Source organism: Loxodonta africana, chromosome 26 (genome assembly GCF_030014295.1).
Source record: "Loxodonta africana isolate mLoxAfr1 chromosome 26, mLoxAfr1.hap2, whole genome shotgun sequence".
In the NCBI taxonomy this organism is placed as follows: domain Eukaryota; kingdom Metazoa; phylum Chordata; class Mammalia; order Proboscidea; family Elephantidae; genus Loxodonta; species Loxodonta africana.
Genome location: NC_087367.1, coordinates 4205613 through 4219044, shown reverse-complemented (window position 1 = coordinate 4219044; position 13432 = coordinate 4205613). Strand labels below are relative to the sequence as shown.

Below are 13432 nucleotides of genomic sequence, written 5' to 3'. Positions count from 1 at the left end.
CTTACTACAATATGGACATTCACCAAATATGATGTTGAAACTCTGTCTACTGGTCAGCAGTCCTCTCAACCACTGAAAATATTAAAAAGAGAAGGAAGCAGTGTCAGGATGATAACGGACAGTCCAACCAGCATTTCTTTCCTTTTGGAATGTGTTGTTTTTAATCCAGAAGATCAACAACCTTCCTTATTAGGCTTTGTAAAAAGAGGGGTGCATTTCTTAAGCCAATACCAGACTCTTAATACGCTGGGTAACAAAACGAAATCGGCATGGGATTCAACGTGCAGACTGCTGGTTTTTGGTCAAATTATGGGCCCTTTTAAGAACTTGATGAAGGTTTATGCACCTTCTCTACGCCCACAATGAACACACACAAAAGTCACACATAGAGTTCCGTGGGGTTTATACACCTTCCCTAAATCCATTAAGCAGGAATTAAGCACCTCTGCTGTAAAAGGTATGAAGGGCTCTTAAAATTTTAGGTCTTAATTCTGGCCTTTCTTGAATTGCCAACAGTGGGTTAAACCTCAATCCATAAATTACTTGAGGCAGTGGCTTAAGAAATTAAATGAATATTCATTATTATAAAAGAAAGCCCATGTTCCCTTAGAGTATCCCTGTAACTGGACCTGCTATTTTATGATCTTATATAAAGTACATTGTGTTTCAGTACCTAAGTTCCCCATTGTTCAAGTGTAGATAATACGAACTGCTATCTCTCTCAGTAACCACGGAAATGAAGAGGTGATATGGATGACAGAGAAGCCACAACCTGAAAGCACCACACGATGCACAGTGTTTAATGTGCTGACCCACCTGTAATTAAGCATACATCAGCTGTGCCCCACAACCCTTTCTTTAGAGAGCATATGACCAAAGACAGGGATGAAAGCAGCCTTCACACGCAGTAAGCAAAAAGCAAATAAAACGGTATCGCTTAAGGGTGCTGGGAGACGTGCAGATGACAAAAAAGCCTTCTCCCCAGTATCAAAAGCAGGATTATGGAATCTATTCTACGCTTCAATCTAGCCTGGAAAGTAGTTTCCCTTTCTTGTCACTGCCACTGCTCCCCACTTGGATGAGTCTATAGAGTTTGCGTGGTGGTTACTTGAGGTACTCATGGAAAGATTCCGCTGCACAGCCCATTGGATTTGTCACGTGTCAGTGAGCTCAGCCGTGAATATATTCTGGACACATTTCTCCCCTTCTTGGATACTAAAAGTGGGGACATTGCTTCGCTCACTGATAACCACATAAAGAAATGAAGCACACGGTCGTCTGCAAAAAACTGGTGAAAGGACTGACTGGCAAAAAAGGAGATGGCTATTTACTAAAAGCAGGTTTCATATTCTGTGTATTTCAGGTATGCATATTTTCTGTGTTAAGTGCTGGCTGAAAACAGCGTTGCTGGGGTTATTTTTAATTTCGTTTTACCTCGTATAAGCATAGCTGATGGAAAGGCTGTCCACACTGGGGATTATCACACACTTGGTCAGGAATTGCACCATCAAGTTGATAAGCATAGCAAATTCCACAATCCATAGTGAAATCCTTCCAAAGAAAATAAATATTTGTAAACATGTTTAAAGCACACAAGGTGAGGTAAGGAAGAGTAAATAATATGGTATCACCTGTATTAAATTTTTATAGATACACGTTTTTATGAAGAGAAATAATGCCCATTATTTTACCCTTTGGTGACCAATTATTTTTTGCTTTGAATTTTTTGCCAATACCACATGATTCCATTAATGGAGTATGCTGAACCACTGGCATGTCTGAATTTTTGGTAACGTGCTATGGACATAAAAAAAAAAAAAAAATTTTTTATGGATCTTTTTTTCTTGCTCCCTCCTACAAACCATTTTATTCTACCCCAGAGTCCCCACTGGAGTCTATTGGTACGTACGTGTAATAAATTAAAAATTTTCTATTTTTCCTACCAAAAATTCAGCCACCTCGTACCAAAAAAACCAAACCTAGTGCCGTCGAGTCTATTCCGAATCATAGCGACCCTATAGGACAGAGTAGAGCTGCCCCGTAGAGTTTCCGAGGAGCACCTGGTGGATTCGAACTGCCGACCCTTTTATTAGCAGCCATAGCACTTAACCACTATACCACCAGGGTTTGCGACACCTCGTACAATACCCCGTAAAGACAGCAGTTTGTGGCACACGCCCGTTTCTTCAGTTTCACAGGGTTGTACAGTCCCCTGCCTTGTGGCACCATGCACTGTCAGTGGTACAGCAGCTTCCCAATAAGCCCCAAACCAAAACTCGTCAAGTCGATTCGAACTCACAGCGACCCTATAGGACAGAGTAGAACTGCCCCACAGAGTTTCCAAGGAGCGCCTGGTGGACTCCAACTGCAGACCTTTTGGTTAGTAGTCAACTCTTAACCACTACGCCACCAGCCCCCAGAGGCTGAAAAAGTTCATAGTCACTATATGTACCGCCGGGCACAAAAGGGTTAACTATTGTATTTAACTGTAAAAGACAGGAATTGACACTGGTCCAGTGGTTAAGAGCGACAGCTGCTAACCAAAAGGTCAGCAGTGGGAATCTGGCAGGTGCTCCTTGGACACCCTCTGGGGCAGTTCTACTCTGTCCTGTAGGGTCGCTATGAGTCGAAACCAACTCGATGGCAATGGGTTTGGGTTTTCCCTGGTTTTAGTGATCACTGAACTGTTGAAAATTCTGCAACTAAAAGAAAAAGATACCACTTTAGTAGTCTAGAATCTTAGCAGCTTTGTTAAAAATCAATTCTAAGTTTATTATTTGGGGAATGGAGTGACGTCTTATTAATTTTGTAAAACTGTACCACCTTCCTTGACAAACACTTATATTGAACTACTGAGAACTTGACTTCAGTCATGTCTATGCAAACAGTACAGAAAATCCAAATATCTCATGAGCTTCTCTGAGCCTTTCCCATTTTTAATAATAATAAAGATGCCCGTCATTAAACACTTGACTGAAAACCATTAAAAGAAAGCACACTTATAACCGCCAAGGTTAGTAAGCTCTCTGATGCGACTGCTGCTTGCCGCTTAGAAGTCTGTTACGATACCGCCCCGGTTCTCTCCCTTCTCAGCCTCATCTTCTTTGGTACCTAGAGAAGAGCACTGAACGCTCGCCATGCAACACTATCTGGACTATCCAGGCACAGACAGAACAACTTACAGATTTTTCCAGGACACCACGAGCTGGAAAATCAATTTCTAAGACATCTTTCAAGTTTTGTAACAGAGTATTTTCTGGATCCCTGAAAGAATGAAAAAAAAAAAAAGCATTTCTGCTGTTCAATTTGTGAAAGCGTACTAAAGTTAACAATTATATTTCCAAGATACGTACCACAAATGTATATTCCTGCTTAGTTTTAGTCCCAGAGGCTTTACCACTTCGGATATTAAAAAAAGGAAAAAAATTAGTAATTTAGTAAAAATTTAGTAAAAAAACAGTAATTTGTAAAGCCACATTCGGCACAGAATTAGCTTTTTAACTACTGAGAAAATCCAAATCACATATAAAAAAAAAATATTATGTATTAAAAATTCACAAAGTTATACACAGCTGAGAGCAATGAGATATTTCATTTAAAATAACTGTGATTAATATATTATTTTAGAATAATTATTTTAGCAGTATTAGACAAAAATTTTATGATTCTTTTAAAAACACTTAGATCTGAGGTCTCCTACCATGGTCGGCTCCGAGAAAGCGGCACTCAGGAAGCATAGTGGGGTGCCTGGGGTCTACCTCTATATTTATTGAAGTATTATTTCCTAGAATTAAAGAAGAAGATTAAAGTTTTTAGAAATCAAACAGTTCATCAAATCAACAAAAAATAAATAAGTGTCTGAGTAAAGATTTTTGCAATTGTGATTATTACTAAAGATTCAGGGATTCCAAGTTTTAAAAAACAGCTGAATTATTAGTTAACATAGTTAATTTAGATTGGAATTCTGGTTAAAATTCTATTACAGTAAAGCTTGAATAAAATTTCTCTACTGAGCGGATAAATCAAAGGTCTTCAGTGTAAAAAATATCACCACAAGCCGTAAGTTTAAGAAGTAATGGTCTAAATTACTTTTTATGGCTTACTTTTCATAGAACCGTGGTCAAACGTAAAAAGACTAGGAATACAATAAGTGGTAAGAGTAAACATGTTTTGCAACTCGAGTTTTATGAACAGCCAAGATCCATTTATAAAAACATTATCTGAATTCTTTTGTTCCGTGAGAAGCTTTCCCCTGAAAGTGAACAACGTTAAAATGGAAATTATTCATTTTATTACCAAAACAACCAATTACTCAATTCACGGAATCTAAGAAAAAGTTATTTCTGCTTGGCCCTAGGTTCTTTTATAAATTGCACCTGTACTGGAGTGCAGTACAGACTTCAGAAATGTTACTGCTCTTTTTTAAAGTACACATTTTAAGATCAATTTGGATTTCATTTTGTGATGAAAATGTCTTGATAAATCCCATATGCTATAGAGTAGACCTTTTGCTAAAGACTGGCAACAAAATAAATAAAATTATTACAAATTGGGCAAAAAGAGGCAATCAAGTACAGTAAAAAGTGACTACTAAGCCACTGAATGACAAAAATAAAAATTTAAAAAACGTTACAATCTCATTGGTTAACAAGTTCTTTACCATGAACACAAATCCCATATTAGCCTTTTAACAGTGTCATCTACCAATAGTTCTAGAAAGTACTTTCACTTAACAACAATGGCTGTATTAACTCATCTTTCCATTAAGTTGCTAAAAACTCGATCCTGAGAAAGCAAATGAACGCAAGGTGGGAAAAACGAGAGCTGAGAAGTAAATACAGACGAGATGAAGAAAAACCAGCCCATTTATGCTGAATGATGAAAAAGACAATAGAAGTGTACTTACTCATAACCTGTAAGAATAAAAATTTTAATAGAGCCATGAAGATAATAAACTACTGTAATTCTTCAAAGGAAGTCTTTTCATTCATAATACCTACTTGTTGCTAATTGTTCCAAACTAAACACTGTTCAGACTTCTTCAAACTAGCGAAGTAACAATACTATTTATAGAATTGCTGCATCCATATACTTTCTTCTTCTCATGTTAACGTATCGCTTTTCTCCCCCCAATAATCTCTTATGCCTAGGTGGGAACTATAAAACTTGTTGGGTAATTTGGATATAATCCACATCACAATTTAAAATGTCCCATGGACTATAAAGCTCTCAGCAATATATCCATACGGGCTAGGAAAAAATCAGGAGAGAGATAAATGGATGTCTTGTAACCAAGTAACTACGGTATTTAACATGAGCCCAGAATACAGTTTAAAGCATCTAAAACCTTGAGAGGTTGAGCTCTAAAACTGACTTTACGTATTGCTTGCTCATAATGAAAACACAAATATATAATCATTTTATAATCAAGACAATATGGTGACTTGGCAGGGATATTTTTGGTTATGCTGCATCTTATTTATTAATTTCATATATTTAAGGCAAACAGAAACACTTAGAATGTTTTCCATTCTTATGTCGTGCTTTCTGCTTACCCTTCAGTGGCATGCCTCACTTGGCTGCTAACCAAGAAAAGGCAGGCAGTCTGAATCCACCAGACAGTCCTTGGAAACCGCGTGGGGCAGTTCTACTCTGTCCTGTAGGGTCGCTATGAGTCGGAATTGACTCCACAGCACGGGTTTGGTTTTGGCTTTCTATGGGTTCGTCAGAAAACGTTCCCAGATTTGTTCACACCGATCTTGTCTGGTTTCACAGATGAAAACTTCGATATTTGTAACGGTTTTCTCGTTGTTGTGGTTGTAAGTAACGTTAAGTTCTGAGTGACCTGCTTCATTATCCGTGTGCGAACTGAAATCTAATTAAACACTATCTCTGAATGATGCTTCCATAGCATTCCCACCTTTTATGAGGAAGCACCTCAGTACCTGCCCATTCCACCCTGGAATATTTACATTTAAATCTGCAGTACTGGTGGCACATTGGTTAAGAGCTCCGCTACGAACCAAAAGGTCAGCAGTTGGCATCTCCTTGGAAACCCTAGGCAGCAGTTCCACTCTGTCCTATAGGGTCACCCTGAGTCAGAATCGACACGACAGCAACAAGTTTGGTTTTGGTTTTTTGTACTAAATTACAGTAAATCTCAAAAAACCTTAATAGTTGGCTTCATACCAAGAAATCTTATCTAAAGAGTCTAATTCTCATTTTTAGATTCATTTTAAGTAATACCAAATAAAATCAAACACGTAAAAAGAAAATGATAATAATAACCTTAATCCTTTTACTCCTACCTAATGCAATCCTGCGAGTTGTGGCACTCCTCGTAGGTTTTTCTGGCTCAAGTACCCAGGTCTTCTCATCAATTTCATCCATAATATCCCAGAATGCCTTCAGTGAGTCCAGTGCTGCCAAAAACTGACTATGGATGCTTTTTAAAGAGCTCTGTGAAAAGATGAACGCTGAGTAAGTTACATGGCACTCGACCAACAGCAGAGACTCTTCCACTTAAAACACAACTCAATTTAGAAATTTTAAGCTGTTTCATTTCAGCTAGAAACTAGGCTCCAGTGAACAAAACTCTGGTCTCCCCGCTTCACACCTCTTCACCTTCACCAGCTAACAGGATTCCCTTCTGTCACTCGACTACGCATCTTACCGTAGAAAAATGGCTTTCTTAAAACCATATTTATTTTTGTTATGATGCATCCTGTACTGTATATATTTAATAGTAATTACTAATTCAAGATATATATGTACAACTTCATTAGGGTATCTAAGACATCTAATATATACTGGGCATAACGTCTATAGAACTCTGGTATGAAAATAATTTCATTTTTGCTGTAGTTAAAGCTAGTTAGATGCAGCACTATTTGTAGTTTGATTAAATTAGATCACCTGTAATATTATGAGTAAATAACTTAGCACACCTCACTGGCCACAAAGTATGGAAAACTTTTACATACTTCTTATGGATTCAAACAGAAATTACAAACAAGATTTCCTTCCACATTTAACTTTCAGCCAATCTCTAAATTCAGTATTTTAGACATTAATCCTTCATGAGAACAGGCTTAAATACATTTTCCTTAAATGGTAAGCAGTAAAACCATCATAATTTATACTTTTACTTTTAAACTAAGGAGTTTCTCATAAAATGTCGTATATTTAACAGATATATTTTACTATATAGTTTTAATATAAAAAACAGTCAGTCTGAAAAGTTTTCGAACTTTTGAAAAAGTTTCAAAAAGAAGGGTTCTATTTATTGTTTTGAATAAGCAAAACATATAAAAAGTCACTGAAAATATTATAAATGTATTCATCCAAAATGATTAATACAAGAACTATGATAAACCCCAAGTAAGATTTTTAAAAAGCGCTCACTTCCCTAAATACCTAGTTAGTTAGCACCTATGTACTCAAAGAAAACCTATTCAATTTCATCCTTTCAGCCCGGGTTTATACTTGGATACATTCCTGACTTAGTTTCACAAAGCTGGTCGACTCTTTTAACCTAGACACAGATAAAAAGGGTAAGAGTAGGAACTAGTAGATTAATGTCTGAAAATAACCCAGTAATACACACAGCTACTGTACCTTATCATCCCAAACGAGAAAGGACACGTTCCAGCTATGTTCCTGTTAGTACACTTATGGAAGAATGTCCACTCTTCCAGTAAACTGTACTTACGTACAAGTTTAGGTGCCAGAATCCCAGCATCAGAACACTGAACTCCTGACTATCTAGTTTTTAAATCACCGTAACAGTGTGTCCAGGAGATAACTTCTAAGATAACACACTAGTCAAAAAGTCAAGAATTCTAAATACACTTGTGTGAAAATCCATAAAGTAGGTGACACTGTCTACTTAAAAGTAGCTATAATTCCCTTTTGAGACATTAACTACTAGAATGTATTCCATTTCCACTTCTTGCTTATAGACAGATTTTATCCCTGATGCGCATATTTACATGCCTAACATACAGTCATTTTTCCTTCTCTAATCAGAAGAATTTCCATATCAGAATCAAAACATCTGTACTGTATTATATTTTCTATCCCCACGTATTCAAGGGAGAAGTCAATGACGCATTACATGACTATTATTTTCTAAACTACAGGGAAAGAATCTCAGTCTTCCAAAACTTTTACATTTTTGGAACCACATATCCCTAATAGGAACAGTAAAGCAATTAAACAGTCTAAATACGGTGAAGATCCAAAAACGACACCCAGGACACTGCAATTGGGGAATTCACTAATCAAGGAAAAAGCCATCCTTTTTGCACAGACACACAAACACAGGATTAACGGAAATGAAACAGAACGACGTAAGAAAAAAATGAAGAATAGAAATTAGCTACACACACACAGAGTGCCCAGAAAGCAGTAAACTCTTACAGAGAAGAAAAATATCCCAGAAACCAAGACAATGATACAGAAGCCTCTCACCTAAGGGCTAGGTGTAGTGGGAGGAAAACCTCTTATCCTTAAAACTTTATTTAAAAAAAAAAAGAGAGAGAGACTTAGGGATTGAATTGCGTCCTGAGAAAAGTTATGTTGCGATTCTAAGCCCTCTATTTATAAATAGGGCACCACTGAGAAAGGGTTTTCTTGTTATGTTAATGAGGTCATACTACTGTGGGGTGGGTCTAAACCTAGTCCCTTCTCAGAGGCCTCTTATAAAAAGAGCAGAATAGACACACACGCACAAAGGGAAAAAAGATACCACGTGAGCCTCCCTTGACAAGCAAAGGAACACCAAGGACTGCAGCCAGACGCCAGGAACCAGGGAGTGGCCTACAGAAGGAATCCACGCAGTCCAGACCCTTATTTGAACCTGCAGCCTTGAGAACGGTGAGAAAACAAATTTCTGTTCTTTAAAGCCACCCTCTCGAGTCTAGGAAACTAAGACAGAGACATGCTGACAAAGTTAGAAAACATAAAGTGAGAAAGGGTGAGAGCCTATGGCATTCTACTTCACCTGCCCCAAAGGTTTGCAGCAAACAACCACCATGAAGGCACATGAGACGCCAAAACCAAACCCACTGCCGTCAAGTCGACTGGGACTAATAGCATAGCTACGAGGCCGAGCAGAACTAGAACTGCCCCATCGGGCTTCCGTGGCTGTGTACCTTTACAGGAGCAGACCGCCACATCTCTCTCCCACAGAGCCACTGGTGGGTTTGAACCACTAACTGTTTTGTTTGCAGCCAAGCGCTTTAACCACTGTACCACCAGGGCTCCTCACATCAAACACAACAGATTATTTTATCTGTTTGTCTATAACTTTTTATGTGGGGTAGGGGTGTAGCTGAAAAAAAATACACAGACTGAAATAACAGATTGGAAAATTGCCTCTACAACATTACATGCACAAGGAGCACAAAAGCTAAGTTCACCAGCAGAGATATTCCCTGATATGGAGTCCAGTCTTCCTGTAGTGAAAAGCCAAGGTCAGAAGAATAAAAAAGAATGTATTAATCTTAAGGAAAAAACAGACACCTCCACGTGACTTGAAAAGAGCAGGCATATAGTAAGAGATCAATCCAATATTAGGTTCACATAAGGCACTTAATGAACTTCTCCGTACCTAAACCAGAATACCTGCGCTGTCCTGGTTACGAGTGTCTCGGTGAAATTATCTCTATGTGGGGTCGCTGCGCTGACTCACTGAAAAGATTTCTGAACAGGTACAACTAAGAAGATTTCTGAGCAAACCATTCTGTTGGTACTACAGATTTGGCATTTGAACCTTTAGGTCATGGGTCACTGGAAAGTTAGCCTGGTCAAAAGGTCGTCCAATCATAGCCTAAGAGAAGATTAAAAGGCTCACTCTACTTCCCAACTGGTTTCACCACGCCGAAGCAAGCACAGTCTACTTTGTCATAACTGGCCGATCCTTAAGCTGTACACGTGAACCAAGTCCCCTGATAGTCAAGCAGGGCGAGGACAGGATGGGCGTGCTTGTCCATCTTCAATAAATAAATCCTCAGTTAACTCACTATATCATTTCCCTAAAGTCTTAAAAAAAAAAAAAAAAAAGTCTTAAAAGGTGTCCCATTTTCCACTTATTACTTATGAAGTGTTGGCCAGTGAACAGGAAAGTAGATGGAGATTTTTTTTTAGCTCCATGGCTCAAAGATGTACCTTTAGTGAAAGAAATCAGTGGTCTGGTTTCCACGGTGTCAGGATGTACTGATAAATTGTTCACATGCCTAGGACTAAACTTCAAAACTTGCAAGCACCTAGAACTGAAATGCTGAAAAACTTTTCTTATATCCTATAAATAAATAAGGCACCAGTGCAAACTAAGTTAGTGTCTGTAGCTCACTGTTAGTTACACGTGGTGACAGGTCAAAGGAAGATGACAGCAACTGTGAAGAGGATCACAACTTTCCAGGTGGCAAGGAAATCATCTGGGAAAAGACTTGTGCATCCTTTGATTTATAAACTGATTTTAAAGATGGTCTGCCAAGTCACACTGCTTAAAAGGTCACAGATAGCTGAGTAAGTTTTGTTCAATCTTTGAAAAACAAGTCAATCAAAAAACAACCAAGCGTTTTTTTTTTTTTTAAAGAAGGTAAGTTTCTGGGCCATAAGGATGATTGTTCTATTTGGTCCCTTGGACTACATCACCTTTGCTTGTAGCAAATAACAAAGGTAATATTGGGATCTTCCCAGAAAACAAAGTCTGAGACGAGGGCTTATATATATAGTCTGTTACGGGAAGTGATCTTAGGGAATGGGAGCGGGGACTGGACAGAGTGAAAGCAAAACGAGGAGGGAAAGCCAAAACAAGGGGGTATTTTCAAGCTGGTCACTGTGGTCAACTGTGGCTCAATCTTGCTGGGACTCTGGGAGAAGATGTAGGAGAAAGCTCCTCAGAAGTGCTGCCCAAGAAATGGAAGTGGGAAGAATTTATTTACTGGGTTCCATTCCCCACTGGTCAAGAGTTGCCCTAAGAGGGATTAATTCTCTCAGCCAGAGGTTTACACACACACACACACACACACTCACTCACTCACTCACTCACACATATGTCTAGTGCTTCCAATGGGTGTCCTTGGTCTCAGCACTAGATAAACTTTGGCGCGTAGTAAGATACGGTGGTATCAGAGCTGAGGTGTGGTTGTTTTTTCAGGTTCCATCACTACAAAGTAGATCAAAGCAATATGGCTGAGTAAAATGTGGTCACAAAGGAAGCAAAGTTGTTGTTATTAGGTGCTGTTGAGTCCATTCCAACTCACACCAACCCTATGTACAACAGAAAGAAACACTCCCCAGTCCTGTACCATCCTCACAATCGTTGCTATATTTGGTCCCACTGTTGCACCCACTGTGTCAATCCACCTCGTTGAGGGTCTTCCTCTTTTCAGCTGACCCTCTGCTTTACCAAGCATGATGTCCTTCTCCAGGGACTGGCCATTCCCGATAACATGTGCAAAGTATGTGAGACAAAGTCTCACCATCCTCGCTTCTAAGGGACATTCTGGCTATACTTCTTCCAGAACAGATTCGTTCCTTCTTCTGGCAGTCCATGGTATAGTCAATATTCTTCACTAACACCATAGTTCAAAGGCATCAATTCTTCGGTCTTTCTTACTTAATGTCCAGTTTTCATGTGCATATGATGCAACTGAAAATACCATGGCATAGGTCAGGCACACCTTAGTCTTCAAGGTGACATGTTTGCTTTTCAACACTTTAAAGAGGTCCTTTGCAGCAGATTTGCCCAACGCAATGTGTCTTTTGATTTCTGGACTGTTGCTTTCATGGGTGTTGATTGTGGATCCAAGTAGAATGAAATCCTTGACAACTTCAATCTTTTCTCCATTTTTTATCATGATGTTGCTTATTGGTCCAGTTGTGAGGATTTTTGTTTTCTTTATGTTGAGGTGTAATCCATACTGAAGGCTGTGGTCTTCAATCTTCATCAGTAAGTGCTTCAAGTCCTCTTCACTTTCAGCAAACATGGTCGTGTTATCTGCATATCACAGGTTGTTAATGAGTCTTCCTCCAATTCTGATGCCCTGTTCTTCTGCATATAGCCCAGTTTCTAGGATTATCTGCTCAGCATACAGACTGATTAAGCATGGTGAAAGAATACAAACCTGATGCACACCCTTCCTGATTTTAAACAATGCAGTATCCCTTTGTTCTTTTCAAACAACTGCCTCTTGGTCTATGTACAAGTTCCACGTGAGCACAATTAAGCACAGTAAGGAGCATCTGATTCTCAGCCATGTGTCAAACAGGCAAGTGACGTATTTTCAATGCTGTGTTACAAGTTAAATACGTATATTTTGGTGAATTTTTTTCCACATGAAATCAATTTATATGTCGTTTGAATGGTAATAAAAGAGTTAACCTTGAATTACCTAGAATGCATGTCTATACAAACATTCCGCCCATTTTGAGTTGTTAGTATTCTATTATTGACTTCTGAGAGTTCTTTATACACACTGAATATAAGCCCTTCATCGGGTACATGATTTGCAAATATTTTCTCCTAGTCCCTGGAATCCTTTTCATTCTCTTGACATAGTCTTTCGAAGAGTAGAAGTTTTCAGTTTTGATGAAGACAAATTTATCAATTTTTTTTTTATGGATCTTGTTTTTAGTGTCATATTAAGAAATCTTTACCTAACCCTAAGTCACAAAAGCTTTCTTCTGTGTTTCTTCTAGAAGTGTTATAGTTTTAGATTTTGCATTAAGTTTATGATCCATATTGAGTTAGTTTTTGTATGCGGATTGAAGTTCACCTTTTTTGCATACAGATATCCAATTAATTCAGCATCACTTCTTGAAAAAACTGTCCTTCCTCCACTGAATTGTCTCTGCACCTTACTGAATACACTTCTGTGTAGGTCGATTTCTGAACTCTCTATTTCAACGATTGATTTGTCTGGCTTTATGATAATACCACATTGCCTTGATAACTATTGCTTTATAAGTCTTAAAATCAGGTGATGTTAACCCTCTAACTTTGTTCTTGGTTTTCAAAGTAATATTGACTGTTTGAGGTCCTTTACATTCCCATGTGAATTTTAGAATCACTGTATTAGTTTCTTAAAAAAAAAACTGTTGGGATTTTCAATGGAATTGGGTTGAACCTGTATATCAATTTGGGGAGAAGTGACATCATAGCAATGGTAAGTCTTTCAACCCATGAATATCTCTCCATTGTTTTTAGGTCATCAGGCAAAAAAAACTGTAGATACTTTACCAAAGAAGACATATAAGTGACTGATAAGCACATGAGAAGATGGTCAACATCCTTGATCATTAAAGGCAAATTAAAATCACAATGAGACACTATTACACACCTTCTAGGATGGTTAAAATGAAAAAAGACTGATCCTACCAAATGCCAGTGAGGACGCAGAGGAACTGCAGCTTTCATACACTA

The 13432-nt window shown here is 38.3% G+C and overlaps 1 protein-coding gene across 2 annotated transcripts in view; it reads right to left on the bottom strand.

Annotated features, from left to right (window-relative positions):
• FANCL (FA complementation group L) overlaps positions 1–13432 on the bottom strand; it is a 100887-nt gene that overhangs the window by 22788 nt on the left and 64667 nt on the right. For both annotated transcript variants that reach the window (XM_064277032.1, XM_003417567.4), the window contains exons 8-13: positions 6309–6459; positions 3701–3784; positions 3354–3399; positions 3183–3264; positions 1435–1551; positions 1–72 (exon numbers count right to left, since the gene is read on the bottom strand). In XM_064277032.1, the coding sequence (XP_064133102.1) occupies positions 1–72; positions 1435–1551; positions 3183–3264; positions 3354–3399; positions 3701–3784; positions 6309–6459 (552 nt within the window). The remainder of the gene's footprint in view (positions 73–1434; positions 1552–3182; positions 3265–3353; positions 3400–3700; positions 3785–6308; positions 6460–13432) is intronic.